This window comes from Motacilla alba, chromosome 3, assembly GCF_015832195.1.
Source record: "Motacilla alba alba isolate MOTALB_02 chromosome 3, Motacilla_alba_V1.0_pri, whole genome shotgun sequence".
In the NCBI taxonomy this organism is placed as follows: Eukaryota; Metazoa; Chordata; class Aves; order Passeriformes; family Motacillidae; genus Motacilla; species Motacilla alba.
The window spans coordinates 35,932,444-35,956,030 of NC_052018.1; the positions used below are offsets into that span (position 1 = coordinate 35,932,444).

General features: G+C 41.5%; 1 protein-coding gene across 2 annotated transcripts in view; it reads right to left on the minus strand.

The window, feature by feature from the left end:
• Window positions 1–770: 770 nt before the first annotated feature.
• RARS2 (arginyl-tRNA synthetase 2, mitochondrial) overlaps window positions 771–23,587 on the minus strand; it is a 30,429-nt gene continuing 7,612 nt past the window's right edge. Inside the window, exons 7-20 of one of the 2 annotated variants that reach the window (XM_038130755.1) lie at window positions 22,497–22,580; window positions 18,899–18,975; window positions 17,268–17,423; window positions 15,883–15,989; window positions 15,207–15,302; window positions 13,267–13,327; window positions 9,789–9,865; window positions 8,374–8,498; window positions 7,014–7,081; window positions 6,805–6,914; window positions 5,724–5,819; window positions 3,883–3,957; window positions 2,919–2,982; window positions 771–1,553 (exon numbers count right to left, since the gene is read on the minus strand). In XM_038130755.1, the coding sequence (XP_037986683.1) occupies window positions 1,467–1,553; window positions 2,919–2,982; window positions 3,883–3,957; window positions 5,724–5,819; window positions 6,805–6,914; window positions 7,014–7,081; window positions 8,374–8,498; window positions 9,789–9,865; window positions 13,267–13,327; window positions 15,207–15,302; window positions 15,883–15,989; window positions 17,268–17,423; window positions 18,899–18,975; window positions 22,497–22,580 (1,283 nt within the window). In that variant the 3' untranslated portion in view covers window positions 771–1,466. The remainder of the gene's footprint in view (window positions 1,554–2,918; window positions 2,983–3,882; window positions 3,958–5,723; window positions 5,820–6,804; window positions 6,915–7,013; window positions 7,082–8,373; window positions 8,499–9,788; window positions 9,866–13,266; window positions 13,328–15,206; window positions 15,303–15,882; window positions 15,990–17,267; window positions 17,424–18,898; window positions 18,976–22,496; window positions 22,581–23,587) is intronic. The other variant, XM_038130756.1, reaches the window with a different exon arrangement.

The following is a 23,587-nucleotide window of genomic DNA, read 5'->3' on the forward strand; positions in this document are numbered from 1 at the left end:
AATAATCTAGTGTCTAGAGTTTCTCTTCTAGGCACTAAGCACGAGATGATGCAACTCTACAGGGAAGACCCCTGCTTTGAGCATCACTTACCTCAGAGTGACTAGAGGTAGCTCTTGTTGTTTGGTTTAAAAAGTCAGATGAAAGACGCTGAAGCTGTGGCTTTCTTTTACTCTTTAAGTGTTATTTTATATCATCTGTAGGTGGTAAAGGGATCTTCTGTGCATAGTATAGGGGAAGGTTTGTATTTGTTCCTGTACCTCTGGCTGAAGTGTGAATGAGTTGGACAAAGTTTCTATCTAGAAGACCTTTTCTCTCTCTACCTCTCTGTGCATACAGATGCTTGAAAAGTGCTCCTGTAATGCATGTTCACCTTTAATTTATCAGTGCCCACTATGCAACTTCAACCTCCTTCCTCAATCTTCTGAGGCCTTCCAGATATTTCAAATCTACATCGAGGGAGAACTGACCCTGGTGTATTTAGGCAATTTGTTGACATTCACAGTGGAGTTGAAATGTGACCAATTTCATGCTCTTGGCTACATTTCTTTGGACATGACTTGTTTTACTTGAAAGCGGGGCATGTTAAACACAGCAGTAACAAACATGCCTAAATTCTCTTCCAGTGGGAGAAGACGGTCCCCTCTGCCTTTTGCCAACTGTTCCACCACAGTGTTGCTCTTGGGAGTCAATGCTTCGATGTCAGAAGGTACTGCCAGGCAGGACCTCACAGGTGCTGCAGGACCTCACAGGTGCTGCTCCACCAAGCTGCAGGACCTCACAGGTGCTGCTCCACCTCTCTTCAGCAATGTGAGGCTGAGGGGTGCCAAGCAGCACCTGCCACGTCTGCCTGTGTGCACAGTGCTGAGGGAACACTGAGCTTCCTGTTCCAGCAGCTGGGCAGCAGTCTCTTCTCACCAGCCATCACGTCAGTGGCACTGAGGAAGGGCTGAGGAGCAGGGTGTGACAGCTGGCAGTTGGGCTTGGCTGAGGTTTCTGAAGGGAGGATACAGCATAACACCCAGGAAAAGGTCTCTGCGGGGTCTGAGTAACTCCTTTTATTACAACAGACAGAGAACCTGAAGCCATTGTGCCATTAGGCCTTGGTACACAGTGGCAACCGCAGGAGTGGAGAACTTTGCTTAGGGCAGCACAGTTAACACCACTTCCTCTACTAAAAGGATGTGATATTTACATGGCAAATACACAGCAGTTCCCTTTAATGGGAAATTCCAGGTAGAGTAGTGTCTTAAGTACACAGCTGCCACCAAATGTCTGAAGAAAGTGATTATGACAGCCTTGCCCCCGATGGCTGTGCCACACCTGCTGGTAGGATGGAGAACACAAACCTGCCAGTGCAGATGGAGCTTCCAGCCTGCAGCAGCAGTGACACACAGGAGAAGATTCATATTATTGTGGAAAAACTCATTTTACTATGAGATATGACTTGACATCAGATATGGCCTCATTACATTTGAGTTACAGGTGTAATGCCAAGAAGTTTCATTCCATTGGCTAGAACTGAGCGTGCCGCATGGAAGAGACAGAGCCGTGCCTGGAAAACAAGGAAAAAAGTAATTTTAGGGTAGTGCTAGAAAATAGGGTGTGGTTCTCGGGACAGCAGTTAGATGCCGAGGTGAGAACACCGTGTGCATCCTGTCCCTGTACAGTCTCTGTCCCCACTGGGTCTCGGATCTACACAAAATCTGAGTATTAAGGAACACGCAATGCTGCCAGAATTCACACCAGCTGTCAGCAGCCCATTGCACTGTCAGAGAGACACTTTTTCAAACAAAGGAAGGTGGAAAGGAATGCCCAGTCCAGCCCAGCCCTCGAGGCAGAGCAAGCAGAGATGCATGAACAAGAATGCAATGACTAAAAGCTGAAAATCTTTCATGCATCAGGGGCTAGTACAGCCTGAGGAAACTGCTGGAATCCCTCTCCTGCAGTATCTGGATGACAGGCTGTCAAGCAACTATGAGCTGCTTAAAAATTTCACTCTCTCATCAATGTCTTGGCTGTTACACAGCTGGCTGTTTGGGAAAGGCTCTATCAAGCTTCTCCAAAAATCAGAGCTCTTGAAAGCCATCACACTGCAAGATACTTTAAAATATTTTTATTTACAGGATAAGGAACTGAAGTTTTCCTTGAAGTTTGATGCAGTCAAAGGAATGAATGCTTACAGTATCAAAGCTCAAATACAGACTGCAGCTCTACCAATTCCACCAAATGTTTTTCCCCCAGCACAGCTCAACACTTAAATGTGATTTCCTACCAAAATCAAATAGGTAATTCCTTTTGAAATAGATGAAAGAAAATAAGAGAGGCAGTGTAATTAATATATAATTTACTGAGTTGTTAGGGGGTCAGACATTGCCTGGGAGATCAGTAAAAAGAACTTGCATTTATTTGGAATGGCACATTAACAGTTGTCAGCCCCTGTGCTTTAGATAGAAAGGCAATACCGACAACTTGGGATATGTAGGTGGCAAGAGGGAGGAGACAGATTCAGTTCTCTCCTAATTCTTTATCTTCCCACATACCACTAAAGGAAACCATCACAAGTCAAGGAGCAAGTTAAATGCACAAATGTTTACTCTTAAAACATTTAGAAGGAAAGGTGATGACAAGGTGTTTGACTGGGTCTGGCGCAGTTGTCCTTAGGGAGTGTTGTGTTTTTGGAGGATCCAGCAGAGCAGCCCTTTCCGGAAGGCACAGCTGTGAACAGCAATCCCTGCCTTCCCAAAGCGGGCTCCGCCAACGGGAGAGCCTGGCTTTTGGCTCCTCCGCCTGCGGGCTCATATTCCCCCCAGTGGTGACACGGCTGGGCTGGCAAAGCCCTGATGGATCCTTCCTGGGTGCCCTCCAGGCTCCAGCCCCCAACCCCACTGTGCCGCACCTCAACCCCGCTGTGCCGCACCTGTGCCACGTCGGGGGCGCTGCCTTTCACGGGGAGGGTTTTGTGTGCCACGGCTGCCAGGTGGCTGAAAGGGAAATCACGGGAGAACGGTGAGAAGGAGCAAGTCACTTGACAAACCCAGCAGCGCTGTGGGCTACAGAAAGCAGCAGAACTGGAAGAGCCACCCAACTGCAGCATGCCATGGGCTGATTTCCAACAGCCTCTTCACCTGGCTGAAGGAGGGCATGGTTTCCTGTGGCCTGCATGGTGTTGATGGCATGCCCTAACAATTTCATTCTCTTAAAATAACCCCAAAATAATGTCCCTGCTTCACAAATACCTTCCCACTCCCTACCCTCCCTCCCCAGAAAAAACCCACGGAACAGTCTCAAGACTGCTCTAGGAAGATCCTTGAGAGCCTAACCTATCATTCCCAAGATGCATGATTCTTTACACATTTTCCCTAACTTGTTAAAGCCTTCCCCACACACAGGCTCTACTTCCTCCACCAAACCTACAACAGCATTTCATGGTGCTGTCCAGTGCCTCTGGGAATCAGATACACAGTATGACTTACATTAATAACAAGCTTTGTTCATGGGCTGAGATAGAGGTTAAAAGCGGTTTCGATAAGATTTCCTAGCTGAAATGTTGGTATTGAGAGGATACTACCAGTAAAATCTGCTCCATAAGACATCATTAGTCCAGCATGATTTTGGGTTCAGATACTGGGTTTCAGCCAAATGATTATTTTTTGTTAAATACTGTTAAGTTTCTCAGGAGGCTCCTGGCTCCAGCCTTAATCTCAAGTATATAAAGTAGGATAGCAAATAATGTAATAAATATTTCCTGATTCAGGGAAACTGTGCCACAAATTTGCATCTTCCCACTATTTTTACTCTTCAAAGCAGTGCAGATATGAGGGCTGCAGAGCCAGCTCAGGAAGACTCAGTGGAGACACGGCCAGTATCAGCAAACACCTTACCCCAGTGTGAGGAGGTAGCTGACAATGTGCTTAGGTTGCAGATCCTGAGAAGATCTATACAGGACCTCATCATACCTGTGAAGGAAGGAAAGGATTGTTTGTGCTGAAGTGGTACAAGGTGTACTCCAATAGAAGGCTCATCAGACTTGCTTCAGTCAGAACAAGCACACAACCACAGCTGTAGAATTAGCAAAACTAATCTTCTGAAGCAGACCTAAGCCATGTCATTAGCACACAACTGATTATTCCTTCCTTGTTCACTTATTATTGAAGGAGATTGCTTCTGTTCCTCATCATGCAAACGGCTCAGAGAGGCAGGCTATAGCAAAGAGAACACAAGAGCTATATTTGTTCCGGGAACATTATGTCTGGTTTTACATCTCAACACTAATTGTACGTTTCTAGGAGCAAAAAACAAGTGTTAAATAACGAAGGAAGTCAAAATAGTCCCTTAGAGGACAATGCCTTTAGTAAATGCAGCTTAGAATTTTAAGTAGATAAAAGGAATCTTTCAACATTAGAAAATGACAAATCCTGGAATAAGAATCACACAGAATGGTTCAAGCTGGAGGAGACCACAGTGGGTGATCTGGTCCAACCCTCCCTGCTCAAGCAGGGTTATCCTACATAACTTACACAATACACTTGAGTTTGTAAGACAGTATTAAACAGGGTTAGACAGGCAGTCATGACAGCTGTAGTTTTTCTTCATGTCTTTTGCTGTCCTTTTTCACAGCCTGCAAGAAGGTACCAGGGCTGAAGAGATTTCAAATTCAAAGTGGGGACTGGATTTCCTGATCTCTGCTCAGCTCCCAGGCCCATCCCTGCCAGCATGTCCAAGCTGAAATGCCATGGAATCTTCCATTCTTTAAGACAAGCTACAGAACTGGGGAGCACACAGTGATAACAACAGCTCAGCAGTCATGTAAGAGAATAAAAAAATCCCAAGGAACAGCTCACATGTTTTCTGTGAAATACAATGGCACTGCATAAATAAGACACTACTGGTCTCGCTGAGAGCTGGCTGGTCCTGCTGTTGCTCAAGAGAGCGTGCAGCAAACGATGGATGCAGCCAGGCCTCTGGAGGCTGGTACAGTTAATGGTAGGGCTCTGCAGCCCATACGTGCAGGTCAAAGGAGCCACCTGCTGCACTGGCATGACTTGTGGAAGTCCTAATTTTAGACAGATGCCCTCAGGAAGGTCTTAATATGGTGAAAAAAGTTCTTGTGTGTGCAGTGCAGTATACAGGAATTCTCAGTAGGAATTCTGAAAGCTTCGGTTGTTTCTGACTCCATCACAGGCTGTGCAACATTGACAACTCCCTCACATCTCCATAGTTTAATTACACATCTGTGAACTAATGAAAACAAACTGCTCAACTTAATAACAGTGTTCTTCACTAATTCAGTCTTTAACAGGTACCAGTTGTGCATGTTCAGTAGCTCTGACGGATGCTGAGCCCCCAAATGTGCACTCATATACTCCATGTACCTCACCACCTCTCTCCTTCCTCACGTGACAAAAACAGAAAACATGAGGGACCAAGCAAATCTGCAACTAATATTTATACAGAGCTGAGCACACTTTTGTGAAGACAAGAAATAATTAGGAGGCTCATGTACACGGAATATGTTCCAAATACTGCTTTTTCCATCATATGGCTTCTAAAGCCACAAACATTTCACATGCTGCACGTGCGTCGTGGCACAGAAGCCAAGTCATTACCTCAAACAAGCCATTTTTTCTTAGGATCATGCAGTCTGTGCCCTCTCAATAGGTCAGTGGCATATCCAGATATTTATTTTAAGGGAAATGGAATTTGGAAAGGAAACTAGACAAACCTGAGAAGATGCTGAAGAACAGAGATGGCACCTGGCTCTTGCAAGCATGCCACATTCACATCAGTTAGCTCTGCATTCCCATGCATCTGTTCTAAACTAAAACATAAGAATGGAAAACAAATGTTGGATGAAAACCACCTCTTAGCAATGCTGAACAAAAAACCCACAGTAATCTGTGTTTTTAAGAAAACAGAGTAGGCTCAGCTCAAGCTGAATGAAACACTGAAGCAGACTAGCGGACTGCAACCTAAGATAAAAAAAAAATGAAGTGTACTGGCCATTCAATTATCAACAAGATTAGAGATATGCATGGACAACAGGTCCAGAAGCTAAAAGGACTAGGGAGGTAGGCAATCCCCTACTAGTAGTACCCTGGAACCACCAATACCTACATGACAAGACAAGAAAAACAGACCAGAGAAAAGGATCAGGCTTGCACGTTCTCCCTGAACACCATGTCCTCCTCACAACACCAAGCTGCTCCGCACTTTTGGTCTTAGCCAGGAAGGAATCTTACATGAAAACACATATTGAGGTCTGCTCTGGCAGTTCAGTATAGTTGATAAAACTGTTCAAACTGGACTCTTCTGAAACTCTTTAAAAAAATAATTAAACATGTCATGTGTTTGACCTGAGTCAACAGGAAGGGATCTCCTTTTAATCTTGGCTACCAATAGTGGGAAATATTGTTTAAAATAATCCACTAGTTACTGTGGGTAGCCAAAACATCCAAGTTCTGTGATGTGGTGTGTTTTACAAGTATGGGCATTTTGGCTTTTACATCAGTTTCCCTAGTTCTAGGCAACCATTCCTCAGTGACACCAACCACAGAGAAGCTGTTCCTAGAACTGAGAAACTACATGAACAGTTAGTTCAGTTCCATGGAAATGAGGTAGAAAATTAATTTTAATTGGCCTGCTCTTCTGGAAAGTCTCAATGATTTCTATCTTAAACTCATACTTCTGCAGAAAAAGTGAACGTGTGTCATATTTAAGGAGTTAGCACTACTTCTTAGCAAAGCGGTAAGTTAATAAGGTTAAAATATATGTCAGACTGTGCTGTGCAGAAATGCTCCTCTTACCTATGGAGTCTGGCATGGGTGTACTGCAAGAACACACCTGTATCTCCCCGACTTTGGAGAGCTCGATCCCAGCTAAACTGGTAATCAGATGACAGAAGACCCCGGAAGTCCTGGAACAACAAGTTGATGTCACCCAGACACGGCTCTTCATCTCAATTTGTAACTTCTCACAGACAACGCAGACACCTCGTGAGGCAGCTCAGACTCACCTGAATTATGAGTGCTGCAAGACCAACCTTCTCTGCTGTCTCCACAGGATCTTGGATCTCTTTGGTTGCTGAAGAGAAACAGAAAACCATTGTTAAGTCTGCAGTACCATAATGACTCCTGCTCAGACTTGGAGATGCCAATAAAAGAGCAGATTTTCCATAACTGCAAACTAGCAATAGGGAAATTGTCAGGATGCATGCAGCAAGGAGTCCAGGATATAAATCTTCATTAAAGGCTGAAAACAGCTGTTTCACATGGGCTTTTTCCCACTTCCCCTTGTATGTGTAGCACAGATTTTGAGGTGAGGAGGGTCCATTACAACAGACTACACTGAATTCCTTTTCACAATTATGACAGCCCATCTGCAAGATCAGGGAAATGCAGATTTTGTTGAAAAACTGATAAAAAGCTCCAAGTGATACAAGATGCATAAACAAAAAAAAAGTTGTTTCAATGGCTAATGGACCATTTGGATGTACACTTAGGGGGTATTCACACCATCCACTGTAAATATCTAAACTGACTATACTGAGGGAATCTAAACTGGGAGAATCACAGAAGGCTTTGGGTTTGAAGAGACCTTTAAAGATCACCCAGTCCAAACCCACTGCCACATGCAGGGACACACCTCTTTGTCTATTTTACAAGGAAAATCATCTGTTCCAAAAAAGCTGAAGAGGCAGAGCAAGGGAAATGCATACTACTTAAGCTGATCAGATCACTGACTAATCCAGCACCTAACTCCAGAGAGCACAAGAGGGGGCAGCATTTCACTGGGAACTGCTTGGATCTGTAGTGCATCAAGAGGAAACGATCCTGGAGGATCCTGGAGCTACAGCCCCGTGAGGCGCAGGCAAACCCCCCCTTCAGCACAATCTGGGGCAGAGCAGTGACCTCCCTGGCACTCGGGAACAGCCACAAGGCTGGCAGGATGACAAGGTAGCAGTGGCAGGCAAGCAAGGGTCGCTCTTGCCAGAGAAAATTGTCAGAGCTATAAATCCTTTGGATGAAATCTGACTGATCCCTGAACTCCAGCCCCAAATCTACTACTTACTAATTTGTCCCTCCAGAAAAAAACAATTGTCCTCAAAAGGCAATGGGGGACAATACTTCCTTCTCAGTGCATGATAGAATAATTTCGCTGAATGTTAGAATTTGCAAATCTGCAATTTGGGGGAGTTCACAGAGTTGCAAAGAATTATTGTGATGTTGTTTATATTACGGTTAGTACAAAAAGAAAGAAAAAGAGCATATTACTGTGATTAGTGCAATACAGGGAGAAGTGAAGGGTGGAAGAGATGACACAATGTGATCAACACAGAACATCAGAAGAAGCTAATAAGACCTGAAAGAGCTAACTTTTTGTGGAGGCCATGTTTTGTAACATCCTTGAGCGAACTTCATTTAAAACATCTTCCAGAAAAATTACTTCTCCTCTCCGAGTCTTCATACCTTGAACTAGACCAAAAGACACATGCTGGCACCTGTGTTGAGAAGCAGCAGGACCAAAATTATATTTCAATTGAGAGAAATGTTTGCAGTGTTTTTCCAGAGCTGGATTCTCTACCAGGAAACAGCAATAACAGCTGAATAAATAACACTCCAATGTGGGAAGCTCAGTGATATAATCAGTAACTCTCATTTCAGCAACCAAGCTCCATATGGGAAAATTATGACCAGAGTTATGATAACCTGGTCATTTGTGTGCTCTCAGGAATCTCTTGCTACTATCGTTAGTACAGAGGCCTCAATGCAATAATTTGCAATAAATTGAGGAGAGGCAGGATATAGACAGATCAAATTACTGTGGCAACAGAGATCTCCTAATGTAATTAGAAAAGGAGTCATAATAATTCTATTGTGGCCACATTAAGCTAACAGTATAATTAATCATTGCCAATAATAAAGCATTCACTGTTTCTGCTCATAATAATCCCAAGCATTATTCTTGATTGAGAATCTAAGGTAATTTTAGCACAACTTTAAGCACTGTGAAAGGAGGCAGGTTGGTATTCCTGAAGGCTAAAACCCTATATATAACCACAAAAGACATGCAGTCTGGCAGAGAGGAATATGATTTAGTCTGGAGATCCATTACTGACCTTTGCTCAGATTGCTAACAAGATTGGTAATTACAATGAGTAACAGCAGGGATACACTTCCCTGCAATAGATACTTCAAGCCTGAAGCATGATTCACAAACTCAGATTCTGATCTCTGCTAAAATAAAATACTTTAAGAGGTAATAATTTAATATGTGACCACACAACATCCCAGAAGCTATGCCATGAAGTTTCTTAAAAATGGTTTCCCTTTTTCACATCAGGCAGTTATGAAAAACCTGTTAAATGAGAGATGGGGCTGTTTTTCACATCCTAAACACACGGCAATGACTCCATCCACAAATAAATCAGACCAGCAGGAGAGGACACACAGAATGAAAAGGCTGCTGATAAGGACCTGAGGCCCACATTGCACATAATTCTGAGGGTTTGTTTCTCTGTTGGTCTAGTACTAGTTGGGTTCTACAGGCAAAATGTCTGCTTGAACTCTGGAGACCATTACTTGCACACCAGCATCACATCTTGTAGCTTAGTTTCATCCAAAATGCCTACATGATGTGTGCTATAGCACGGTGGTGGATGGACACCAGCAGGAGATTCTCCTCAAAAGAGCACTCAACTGAAGTTCCAATGTACATATTATATACATTCTTGAGGAAAAAGAAATTAACCACCAAAACCAGTATATAATTGCAATTCTTAAGTACATACCTTTCTGCCCAGTCATAACCCATGAGCTTCAGTATTTGGAATAAATGTTGGAAGTGATTACTTTGGCTTTTATCTGTCTAAGAAATAGAATTTATGCATATCAGAGAACACTACAAGTCTGATAAGGAGTAGCTTTAACACACAAGCACACAATAGCACAGTGCCAGTAAGTCATTGAAAGCAAAATTAAGACTCATGAAAACAAGCAAGACTTGACAGCCAGAATCTATGGCAACGGGATTTTGAATTATGTTAGAAAAAGAAATCCACCTTTTCAGAAATTATTATTCTCAGGTCATGAAGGCAAAGACATTAAGTGAAAGGAAACCTTAATGTTCTTTAGTTTCTCATGATCTGAGAGCTGCCCATCAAACAAAACATCTCTGTTTTCATTTCAGAACCTTGCTGCTCTTGTTATACCCCTGGGTTATATCACCAGACTCCAAGGGTTCTTTGGCTCAGAAACAGAACACCTCTTTGGCTGTCTGCCTCCAGAACCCACTAGTTTCTATTGTCTCCAGCATGATTTGTAGTTTTACATGATAAGGCAGGTACATAATTAAAAAAACATATTAATGATCACAATTTCATAACAGTGATGCACCTTGTGCTCTCTTCCACTTTCAGTTACACTCTCCTACAAATTGAAGTTATTTCTGACTGTATGTTATGTTTAACATCAGCCTTCACATGTTTTTCTAGCTACAGCTGCTACTATGAGGTTCATTTTCCTACCTAGTTGTTTTGACTGCCTCACTCAGACTCCTTTTTATCCCTCCTTAAAAAACAGTGCAGAGATAACCAAATAATCACTATTTCTCATTTGTTTGCTGTTCTGGGACAAGGAGTGAAATGCTTATCTTGTGTTCCTTCTCAACTACCACTGTATAAGCACCTGCCTCCTCTCTCCTAGCTCCTCATAACCTGCTCTGCTCCTGGGAATCACGTCTCCATGCTGACTCACAGGTAAGGCTGATAAAGGGACAGCAGTGGCTGGTGCTTCAAACAAGGCTTTCCAAGTCCTTTTCCATGCACCTTACAGATGAGATGCATCTCTGCACAGAGCCAGACCTATCTCATTAAGTGGCTGGCTTTAAGGTGGAAGTCTGCAGTCTGCCAGCATAATTATATCTAATTCTTCATCTCTAAAAGCATTTTCATCTCCTTCTTGAGTGCAACATTCAATGGAATCTTAGTGCCTCTTTCATACCATGCCACACATTTTAAGATGTTTTGAATATTTGGCTCATATCACTGCCTTTTTATGAAATAAGTAGGATTTTTTTAAAACCTCAACTGGTGAATGCACTGATTTACAGCATTACAAGTAGTAAACCAATTTAATGTTCTTCTAAAGAAGTTGATCTGATGAAAATAAGATGATCTTGTGAAATAAGACTCTAGAGTCTCTAAATAATTTTCTTGTAACAAGATCAGCATTCTAAAATATGTTTGTATTTAATTATTAAAGACTAAAATCATTAGCATTCTCATTTAATCCTGTGAAGTCCTCCTGCCTCTGGTAATGCTGAGTAAAGTCCTAACTCACTACAAAGCAGGGCCACAAAACAGCAGCAAAGCTCAGCAAGGCTGGCAGTGCCCTCACCAGGCTGTCTGTCCCACAAGAGTCTCCTAAGAGTTTGTTTCACTCTTTTATTTAATGACCCACTTTCTCAGCCCTCAGAAAGTCAGAAATTATCAAAATACTAACCATGTCCTCTGAAAGCCATACAACCTGAGCAAGGCTGAGGGGACAGGACAGGCTAATCTGTCACTTCCCACTTGAACGAGACATTGGCAATGATGCACACGAGTCACATCACAATCTGGCTGCGCTGTGTTTCTCTTTGGACTTGAAGGAGACCAGGGAGGCCCAGGCAAGGAATTAAACAGTGACTGGAGTTCAGCTACAGCAGCAGTCTGCTCAAGACTCTTGTTCCTTTGCTTTTATGCATAAGAACTTTCATGCCATTTGCTGAAAGTTCAGCTGACATCTCAATTTGTGCGGAGTGGATACCCAACTATTTTTTTTTCTAATTGTTCCTTCTCCCTTGGTCCCTGCTGCCTCCTGGAACATCAAACACAAATAATTGCCCACCCACATGAACCAGACATGAAGCACCCTTAACATCTAAAGCATTGCACTTTCACAGCCACGCTGCCCTTTGATGCTGATGAACTCACTGTTCCAGCCAGCAGGGGCAGAAAACCATCCGCCAAAACCAAACAACTTCCTCCCAGAAAAACCAAAAAGTCCCTGTTCTATGACAACATGTAAGAATGGCAAGCTACAGGAAACTTCCTGAAGACTGAAGCTAAAAGGAGGAATGTGGTTTAACTAGAAGTTGCACTTGAAAATGTCTATTTCATGTTTTGCTTACTGATCTCTCTCCCTGCATCTTGTTAAGTGTCATATTATATTGACTTTTGAAAAAGCTGTACAGAGAAGGTACAAAGACACTACCAAACATGACCACGTACAGATTTTTTCCACATGTTACTAATTCTTGACTTCATATAAAAGAACATGGCTTTTGCAATTTTTTTCCCTAAATCTGAGAAAAATAAGATTGAAAAGCATCACATGATATTTTCTTGCTAATATGAGATCAAAAACAGTTTCAGACAAGTAAAGACACAGTCCTGCTATTCAAATCTATTATTGATACTGCTAGAATTGTGAAAAAACAAAATAATGAGACCAATAAATATGAAAAGATTCCCTGTCTAGAACTGTTTCATTCAGATTGACTAAATAGTACTTTATCTGCAATATCTACATAATGAAACTAAGGCATTGTTCAAAGCCATAAAAATGTACATTTCAGAGAAGATATCAGGACTTCAGAATAGACTTAGATTCATTTCTAAATTAGCATTTTAAAACTCTTTATAATAGTAACAGCTTTTTCTGGTTTGTTTAATTATTAATTACAACATCTATAAAGAAAATAAAATGTCAAATCAAGTAAGAGTTCCCTTCAAACTAATTGCAATGAGTAGAGAATAACTCCAGAGCTAATTTTCATGAAATCATCAAAAGGCTTGGGTTGGAAGGCACCTTAGATCATCTGTTTCCCACAGAACTCCCCTGCTGTGGGAAAGGGCATCTGCCACGGTACCACCTTGCTCAGAGCACCATCCAGCCTGGCCTTGAACGCTTCCAGGGATGAGGTATCCACAGCTTCTCTGGGCAACCTGTTCCTGTCCCTCAGCACCCTCACAGCGACATTTTTTTCCTACTATCTAATCTAAACCTACTCTCTTTCAGTTTAAAGGTATTTTCAGCCATTCTGGGGGTCATGCACTGAAACAGAACCAAGAAACACTGCCACACAGAGGCACAGCTGCTGGGCAGTAAGGGCATCCATTTTACTGCCAAAAATACTGTGTGTCAAAGTCAAATTGCAAGCCAGAGGCCCCTGGGTTACTGCAGAGAGTCAGCACCGAAGTGTGTGCTGAATCCAGAATTACTTACCACATAAATCATGGTATCCCAGCTGTGCTTATTCATTCTGTCTATAGCAGCTGCAAGATCTCTGAAAGAGATAATGAGAAACTATTCAGACTTTTGCTCAGACATACCTCACTACTTGCCTCTTAGAAAAATAACCTGCTTTTTATGGAGGGGAGAGGACTTCCTGAATAGAAGGATCCATGTATGCCTTACACATACAAAAGGACATGTGTACTTTGCTGATGACATGTCTGAAATGCTTTTTTAAACCACTACCTAAGAAAGTTACTGAGGGAACTTCTCTTTGGTGCAGAGTAAGTCCAGTGTCTGTCTGCCTGCTGGGACCTGAGAGAAACAACCCTTTCCTGGAAAACTAACCTGTGTTCAGTCTTAGCTTAAATGGTACAAAGCTCATCTACACACACACAAGCACACAGGACTGTCCCAGGAGAACCATCAGCCTTGGATTCCAAACTGAAAAAAGCATTTGCAATTGCACAATACTTGTTATGGAATGCTGAGGGGAGGAACCAAAGATAAGAAAAGAGAAGGAGAAGATGATAACAGGGATGGGTGGCTTGTAAGTCTATTGCTGGTTGAATGTTTGTGTAGTTCTGTCCTGCACCTCTTCAGCACAGTCTGTCCTGTCTTCCCATGAAACTCCACTTCAAACTCTCCTGGGGTGAGGGGGCTCTCTCCTCTGTGTGCACATGTGTTTGGAGTGTCAGCAGCTGCAGCTGGGGACTGCAGCTCGTGTAGGCCGTGCATCTGTGGTGTCAGAGACTGAGGGGACTGGACGTAAGTGAAATGAAGCGCTAACAGCTGGAGCCTGACCAGGGGCCACAAGGTGTCTCAGCCAACAGCTGGAGCGAGGGCGCACACATCCTCCTATGACTGACAGCAAATACCAAGCTGAATAGCCAAGCAAGGAGGCAAGGTATCCTGGGAAGTCTCCAGAAGTGCCTGCAGAGATGAGGCACCAAGAGGAGTCCGTACTGTCAGCATCAGAGGTTCCAGGCCAACTTCTGGCAAGACCACAGGGACCTCCAGCTACTGGAGTGATACATAATGCACGTACAATACAGATGTAGATTGATGAAATTATTAAATAATACACTTATCACATACATAACACAAGCATATTTATCACAATATATATCACACACATATATGTATCTATACACATGCATCTATTCCTTCACAGGAATGGGTACTCATCCTAATCATCCAGAGGGGATCACAATGCCAACTGTGCTGAGTGGTTTTGGGCCTGTGGAGATCAGGTACTCGTGCTTACTCCTGGCTGACCTGTGGGCATGGAGCTGTGGCATCTTTGTCTCCATTTGCTACAGGATTCAGCAGCTTCCTAATGCACAGGATTGACTGTAGCATCTCTCTAATACCCTTGCCTTGAAAAGCTGTACAGAGTTTACCCTGAGGGCTAGACACTAGATTTATTTACATTCCTGGCACAAAGAAACTGTTATGGCTTCCATATTAAAATACCCAAGAGGAATTTTAGGATACTGATGAGATGGCTGAAAAACAGCAATAAAATTGATGTTACAGCACTGGTGGTCCACTGAGTCAATGAAGACAAGGCTGAACAAGCACTTTTTTCCTGCATCATACCATCATTAACATTTTAAGCAAAGGTCTTTTTAAAACCTTTATTATTTGGCAGCTCTTTATTAGATCCAGAGATTCCAGCTTCGTTTTCAAAGTTAGTAGCTGGAGAAAGTATTATGATTTATGCAAAAAGGAGATTTACTAACATTACTTAGGGGGAGGAAAAGTATTTCAAAGCCATTTTCATCCCATTATAGTTACACTGCTAGTTTCACTTACAACCATCCTAGAAATAAAAATCTTCATAATCCATGCCATCAGTTATCAATGTGCTGCCGTTCAAAAGTTCCCTGGCAAAATGACTGGCAAGGAGCACAGATGGGCTTACTTGCCTTGTTATATAAAGAGACGTCCCATCACTGCGCATGACGGTGGAAACTGTCGAGAGGTCTTTCTTCTCTGAGAGATCCACAATTCCTGTCCCTTTTCTGTAAGTCGAGAGAAAATACTGATGTCACTGCAGGCTGTTACACAGGTAAGTTCAGGTAAGACTGAGGTCAGAGCCAAAACCAAGGCCCCTTCCCTCCAGGCAGTCTCATTCTTTTTCTTTGAATGACCATCTTCAGTCTTTTTGAAGACCGTTCCTGTAAGTTTGTTGTCACCACTGCTGATGCCAGGGGAGCAGCCTGCCACATTCTGGTGCATTCCACGATTACAGCTTCCATCCCAGTTCAGCCAGGCACCTCTTTCATCAAGGCAAGAATCTCATCTAATTCTGCTCATTAAATGGCACACAGAGCTACCAAACCAATCAACAGCCTAAAACACCATTAGGAGTTGAACACTAATTTGTCAAGGCCAGGCTTCTGTGCTAGTCACAGAAAAGGAAAATGTAAATTTTAGCGGTGACTGCACAAATCCTGATGGTCTTCTACTAGAACAGCTACCAAAACCACATAAAGAAAACTCTTCCCCTCAGATTATGTACAAACCTCACTCATCTTATCTTGTTTGAAGTGCAACTGAGATGTTAAATAAAGCGCACCAACAGATTGAATGAGTTCATACATTGTTTTCTGAAGGAGTCCTTTATCTTCCAACATCTTCAGAACTTCCTGGGCCTTCTCTTGGTAAAATGACTCTCCAGAATATTCATCAAAGTGCACTCCGAGACGCTGAAAAGTTACAAGAATATCAAAGAAGGGTAATATCGTTAAGATCCAGGCTAATTATTTTTCTTCAAATTAAGTCAGATGATAGGTCACAGATCAGATACAGCGCAAAGATTAATGTTATTCCACAAAATGTCACTTCATTGTTAAAAGGAAAGGCTGCTTGGATTTTGATTTAATTGATTTCTGCATTAGAATGAATCTCTCCCTGAGGTGAATATGGCGTTCAGTGTAACTTTCATGAGAAATCAGGCATAAACTGGTTAGAGCATTTCATAAACAATTCTGAGGCAAGTCTCTCGCTTGCTGTGCTGGAGGTGAAACCAGGGGGCTGCAGAGGAGCTACCTGAACATGAAACCAACCCTATTTTAAAAGGATGCTAAAAGGAAATTCAAAAAGTAAAAGCTGCTCACCAACATTGCTGAGCATACAGAAATCATCATTACCATGAAGGCTGAGGGTACATTCAGAGGAGACAAGATGACCTTAACTATCAAACCTGGTCAGTTCATCAGTTCAATACTTTTTAGTTTAAATGAAATTGGGAAAGAAAGACCTAGCTGTACCAGTCCTCATGTGATCAGCGATGGGTGACCTTCAAGATGCAGCTGCATACACAGCCCAGTACTTAATTACCTTCAGAGGCCAGCTTTCAACGAGAATTATCAAGTGTCTCACTTAGGAGATCTTAAGAGTACTTTCTTGGCTTCAGTGACATGTTTCAGGGAAGAAGTTAAAGCACACCCAGGTTATCTGGATCATAAACTGTTTCAAAATTTTAAAGGTTAATTTTTAGGTCAGTGGCACAAACACGTCCCAGGAAACAGCAGACACTGGCTCCACTCATGAGATCACAGCGTGCAAGAGACAGCTGTGCATTAGCTCAACTCCACCTGCAGGGAACTCCTGCTGCTGTAACTTCTTACACCCAATTTAATATGCACAGTGTTAAATTCAACACCGTTAAATTAAACGTATCTAGCACGTCAGCAACTGTAGGGACAGCCTGCTTGGATGAGAAATCAACTACAGTGCTTTTCCCAAGCAGAATGAGGCTTAGCCTGGCATACTGAGAAAGAGCTTCCCCACAACATTCTAAAGTTTATGGGAAAGGCAATGAACTGGTAACATTAGAGCAACCTCTGATCCCGAGTCAGTCCACTGCTTGGCAGCCTCTTACATGAAAAGGTGCTGTGCACTGTCAATTATGTTGATGAAGCAATAGAGAAAGAGATCATTTTACCAACAACACAGAAAAAAACCACTTGGATGATTTGTACCTTATAAATCCGGATGTATTCCTCAATACTGAGGTCTCTAAATTGCTTCCAAATTGACAACGCCTGCTCATCATGTTCCTCCAGTTTTCTGAAGAAATCCTTAGCCAGCCTTTTTGTGTTTTCATCTTCTGCTGCTTTGTTAATCTGCACATACACCTAAAATATGACATTGAAAATGCTGAAGTAGTATAATCCTCCCCTCCAATAAAACCAGTTCTACAAGAACAATACAAATACATTTAAAGATGACACTTTTAACATCAAAATTTTAAGAGACTTCTTTAAGCAACACATTCCCCATTTAAAGAAAGAATGGCTAGCCCAAAGCCGAATAGGAAATGTGCAGCTTATCTTGAAAGAAGACTAATGCCATAACTCCTTATTGCTGCCACTATCACCCTCTTCATAACCTTGAAACAACTGCAGCAAAATATGGAAGAGCTAATTTATGCATGGAAGGGAAACTATCACCACAGCCACGTCTTCAGAGGACCAGAAAATTGACATTTATGGCAACTGCACTGCCTAAAATTGAGATAGCAGTTGAAGCAGCAAAATCTTTGATATACTCAGTATTTTGCAAGCTTATATTCATAGGAAAGATTGATTTCACACACCAGCAGAAAAAGCACCACTTCGAAACACATCTCAGTTTTTGATACAGCCAGGCATACAGCTGAACAAACACTTAAAAATTGGGAATAACTGAGAAACTAATTTGGTCTCAAACAACTACTGTTTCAGAATCTTTTGCATCTTGATTGAATACTGTTCTCTACACTTAAAGGCAATTTTTTAAGTTTATAAAGCCTACATGCTACTGCAATAGCTGGTATTTTGAAACTTTAGAGCAAAATTCAAGCATAAAAATTAAAATTCGAAGAGTGGACTGAAATCATAAATAAAAATGAAGTAATACACGGTGATGCACAACCCCAAAAATATGACTGCTTCTTGTTTTCTCTTTAAATCAGTCCTACAGCTCTGGAACACCTCAGTGCTGAGAATTTATCCACTTAAATCTGCAGGGCTCAGGGATGAGGGAACAAGCAGACAAAGTTTACCTGTGTCAAAGAAGCTGGCAAACTCAGAAGGAGCTACCCTGCCATATAAACAATCTGACTGACATGCATTCAGCTGCTGAGTACCCAAGTATTCAAACACAGCTCGTTCCTTTGCCACGAGACAAATTTGTACAGAACAGTTATCCTGTGGCACACTGCCTGAACACCAACATTAGCCACAGTTCCCATATCCAGCTCCAAGGAGGAAGCACAGCTCAGCTCTGTGGTAAGACAACAGCTGAGAGTGCCACACAAGAACCCTGACTAAGCCCCAATAACATATGAGATCTTTCAGAGGATGAGGGCTTGAACATTAGCCATCCAGGGATATTGCCCACCTCTCCTCATGGTTACTGGGTCTGTGCAGGTCAGTACATAAATCCCTTATGTGTACTGTATCTATATCACACACAAAGTGCCATTTAAGAGTATCAAAAGATCAACAAAAAGTAAATACTAACTCAGATGGTATCAGGCATGTTTGAATGGAGCAAGCCAACAAACCATAACCTGGAAAGACAATTTAATCCTGGAAAGACAAATCTATATGGTCTTCTCTGAACTTACCTCAAAAAGGTGTTGCAAAGGACTAGATTTCAGTTTTTCTTTGTTGCCAAAGGATTGGAAACCAACACCCAATAAGCCTTGAATAAAAATATTGACAGGTATTGACAGGTCATTTTTGTAAGTCTAGTCTTAACACTGGAACATTTTAAAAGAATATAATGGTGTATGCTACAAAAAGAAAATCAAAAGCATAACCTATTATTCCACTGCATAAACATCACACCCCCACCAGAAATATAACAGCTAGAAAATAGTAAGAAATACTATGTTGATTTCTCAATTCCTCATGAAAGGAATTTCTGTTTCTAAACTTGTATAATTACCTTTACACAGCAACAAGATGTAAATGAGAAACCACACAGTGGAAACTGTCCAGCAACAGAACTGCTCAAAAATCCTTGTTTTGCTTCCTCCCTTATTAGTATTATCATTTTAAGGACAATAAGAACTGGGATACAACATAGAATTCCTCATACCACTCATGCAATGTTTTCAAGGGAAATTTTTGCTGCCTGTTTAGAATATGCAGCGTTTTGTGAGCATCCAGTTTGGTTTTAGGACTTTCCAAAAGCCATCTAAAAGGGAAAGAAATCCAAATCCCAATCTTTTTGTCTAAATGAAAAGCCCCACTAACTCCTTCAGTAATGCAGCAATATTAACCCATCAGCCTCTCAGATAATCTGAGTCTGACTTTAAGGCCAGCTTCTTCCTCTGAGCTGACAGGGACCAGGACTGATGTAGGAATAGGTACGCAGGTATCCCTTTGGAAAACTCTGCAACAAAACAAAGCACTGTCTCAAGAATTTCCCTCTTAGAAACACTGAGTACAGAAGAACAGAAGAAGGCATCAGAGACTTAAAGAAGAAAAACAGGTCAGGTTTTGGAAATAAAATTAGTATTGTATTAGTAATCCAATTGAAAGGAAGTTTAGTTAAGGACAGCTTGTTCTATCTATGAGCAATCAGAGGTGGGTTTCCTAATGATCTCTCTTAGATATTTGGGTACCTAAACATTCCACTATTCAGTGCTGACTTCACACTCCAATCTCCAGCACAACTGTCAGTCTTTATTAAACCCAAACACATCCTTTCACACATTTTCTGTCTTTCCCATATCATCCCCAGACCTTGTTACACTCACCAGTTAATGGCAAGATGCAGCCCATGTTGGAACTGATTGTGACTTAGAGGTGCTGACTGGTTAGCCAGCAGGTAAAATACAGAAGGTAACTTTCTCTCCCAGAGGTCAATACATTGTATTTATGCCCTTACTGGGCTGCCAACTGTCATAATGCCAAAAGAAATTCATTGTCATGGAAATATTTTTCTTTGTCAGATCCGGCTAAAGTTGCCCAATGGGGTCAAAATTTATTAGAAGCAGAGTGACAGGAAGACAGATGGACAGATAATGTGACTGCACACGCTTTGCCACCTTAAGAAACCTGCCCCAAAACTGCCTAAAGGCTCTCAGAGGGCCTCTCTGCTGTGTTTCAGGAAAATATGTTTTCAGTTCTTACATTTCAAAGCCTCTGACAATAGCAGTTGTAAAACCAGCTGACAGATCATTAATTAGAGCACTGCTTCTGAGAAGGGACCATTACAGTAATACTGCTATAATTCTGTGAAGCAGGACCATTATTTGTTATAACACTGCCATATATTTCAGCTGAGCCAGTCCAAATAAAGAGGGGAGTACCTACTTTGAAAAAAATAGTTGGAACTACTAGGTCAGAAGGATGATTCTAAGAGTTGTGCGCTGCACAAATGGCATACACGTAAATAACAGGTACTGTGATTGCTATACCTTCAGGAACCTTTATATTAAAATACATCAAATTCTTGATATTCAGACTTCAGAGGGCTACTTAGTATCTTCAAAGGCAGACTGAATGAGGTCAGCTGAGAAGCCTTTTATCCACACAGCACTTCACTGCTTAACTGTCACTGCCATGTTCATTGTTCATGTACATTGTAGTGATAAAATTATGTCTAAGGGGCAAACATGAATGAAATATGCAAGGATGAAATTTACTCAATTTTTGGTGAACTCATTCTGTATTCAGTTCTTATGAAACAAATCATAAGCGAAACAAAGCTCTACTGTAAGCTACAGTTTCATGCTATCAGCAACAGAAACATGATCAGGAAAGACAAGCTGCAGGGGATATAATTTAATAAAGGAAAGAATGTTTTATGACCACTGTCACAATCCTGAGAACGTTACACCACACTCTCTAAAACCCAGGAACTTAGTCTAGAATGACAACAGGTAGAACTGAATGTATTTTAGTTATCTACACTTATGTGTCTGAATATAAAAGTGGAGTGAAAGTAGGGTACTGACTTAAAATTTTTAACCTGATTCTGTTCATAAAATTAATTCCTCGATGTCCCCAAAACCAGCAGTACCATTGAAACTGGAGGGGGCAGCATAAAGGCTGGAATAACCAAAAGTGACCACTTGACAGACGCTGCACTTTGTTTGCCACTTAAACATCAATAAACGGACAGTTTCCAGAGCCTACTGCAAAAGAAGTGGGTATTTCTATAGTTTTCAGAGGTGTACCAGCTTTTAAGAATGAGGTAATGGGCATGATTGCCTTTATTTAGATGCCTAAAAATATGCCAAAACCAGCTTTTTGGGGGAAATTAGAAAAGGAGATGAGAATATAGATCAATTTGAAATGCAAGACTGACAACAGAAGCCAACAAAGCTGTGAATGCTATGGATGGGTCAGCTGCCATAATAGAGGGATAACTACAGATCCAGCAATGGGACATAAATGATCTCTGGCATGGGAATAAATATCAAGCCATGCATGCTCAGGCTGCACTTGAGAGGACTTTTCAGTCCTCACTGATCTGATGATTTCAGAAGAGATGGGGATGCCTATGTGTGTGCACACTGGACTGACAGTCTTCCAGTCCCTATTCACTTGCACATTCTCCATCTACAGACCTCTCTTCTGCTGCACTTTAAGGGGAAACTGAGTATTTTCGGGAAAGTACAGAGATATTTCTAGAGAGATAAACTTTCTGGGCCCCAATGTGCCAAAATATGGTTGTTGTGGAAATTAATTATGCTCTATGAATAATGAGAAAAGGAACAACAGCAACAAAAAAAAACCAAAAACAAAACAACCAACCAAACAAACAAAAAAACCCCAAAAAACAGAACAAAAAAAACCCCCAAAACCCACAAACAAACCAACCAAAAAAACCCAAACCAACCCCCTCCCCCCCACCCAAAACCAAGCAACCAAAGAAACAAAATCCAAACCCAAAACCCAATCCAAAACATATAACCCCCAAACTACACATTTAGTCTGAGAGAGGAGCTACTGAGGGACAGTTGGATAAAATTTGTCCTGTTATTTTTTCCAACATCAGTACAGGTCATACTGCTGATGGATCAGTCTGGATTGTTTTGTTCAGATTTTTTAAGGAAATGAACTATACATTATCCCTATGGAAACAAGATATCATTCCTTATGAGCACAGAGTGAATCCAGTGGGCCTACAAAAACTGAAGCTGGAAACCTAGACCACACTACACAGTAGAAAAGGGCAGAGCATAAAAAAAAAATATTGAAACATACCAAACTGCATGCCCCAGTCACCAAGGTAATTTATTCTCACTACTTCATGTCCCAGTGCAACTTTGAGATTTGCTATAAAATTCCCTGGTAATGAAATAAAAATGGTATTATTATTCAGTTGTAGGTAATCTCTCATCCCTACGGAACAGTTTTCTGGTTTTGTATCACCTGTATTCAAAAGGAAGAGGAAAAGCAATCCGATGGAATACTCAACAGTATTTGCTAAAATACCTGACAACTGAAAGCAACAGTAGCAGTAATAGTAAAAAGCAAGCTCCTTTCTGAGCAGGAAAAGAAAAGCTGTGCATCTCAACAGTGCCAGAAAGTGTCCCACACAACAGGGACAGAAACATACACGGCTGGATGTACATGCACATACTGTCAAGCATGAAACCATGAAAAGCCTTTTAGAGACATCTTGTATTCTCACAAATACGTGACATTATACATAATTCCATCAAAGTCAGGAACCCTCATACAATGTTAGGCAAGCACTCAAAATTCACAAACTGCTGTTAATTGTGATGCTAAAAAGAGAACATCAAGTCCCGGATCTCTATAGACTGCTGGAGCAGCTCTGAGCTCTGCACTTAACAGACTATGCTCCAAACTTGTCATATCGTATAAGGACACATAAATAAGTTCCAGATGCCTCTACAACAAAAACCCTTCATCTCTCCCCTGAGCTCAGTTAAAACCTTAGAATTACAAAGAAGAAATACCCACATGCTTTCCTCTCTTTTCCTGTGCTTCAGGGGCACCTTTTCATTACAATACTGTTGTAAAGGATGCAGAAAGATCTCTCCTCTTGTATTGTTATAACCTCACATTATAGCTTGCAGTTACTTCCAATTCCATTCTCTGTAGTTAATTAATTATCTTACTCTGGGACAAACACTGGTCTACAGAAATACTTCTGAAAGTGGTTTTTTTCTGTAACAAAGGATACAGAAATGGAACAAACGCCAAAATACATAATTTCACTCAACTATCTGTCCATGGAAGAAGCAATTACTTTGCATAATTAATAACTATACATGATTAATTAAGTATAATTAAAAACTGATACATTATTAGATACACAGATTTTG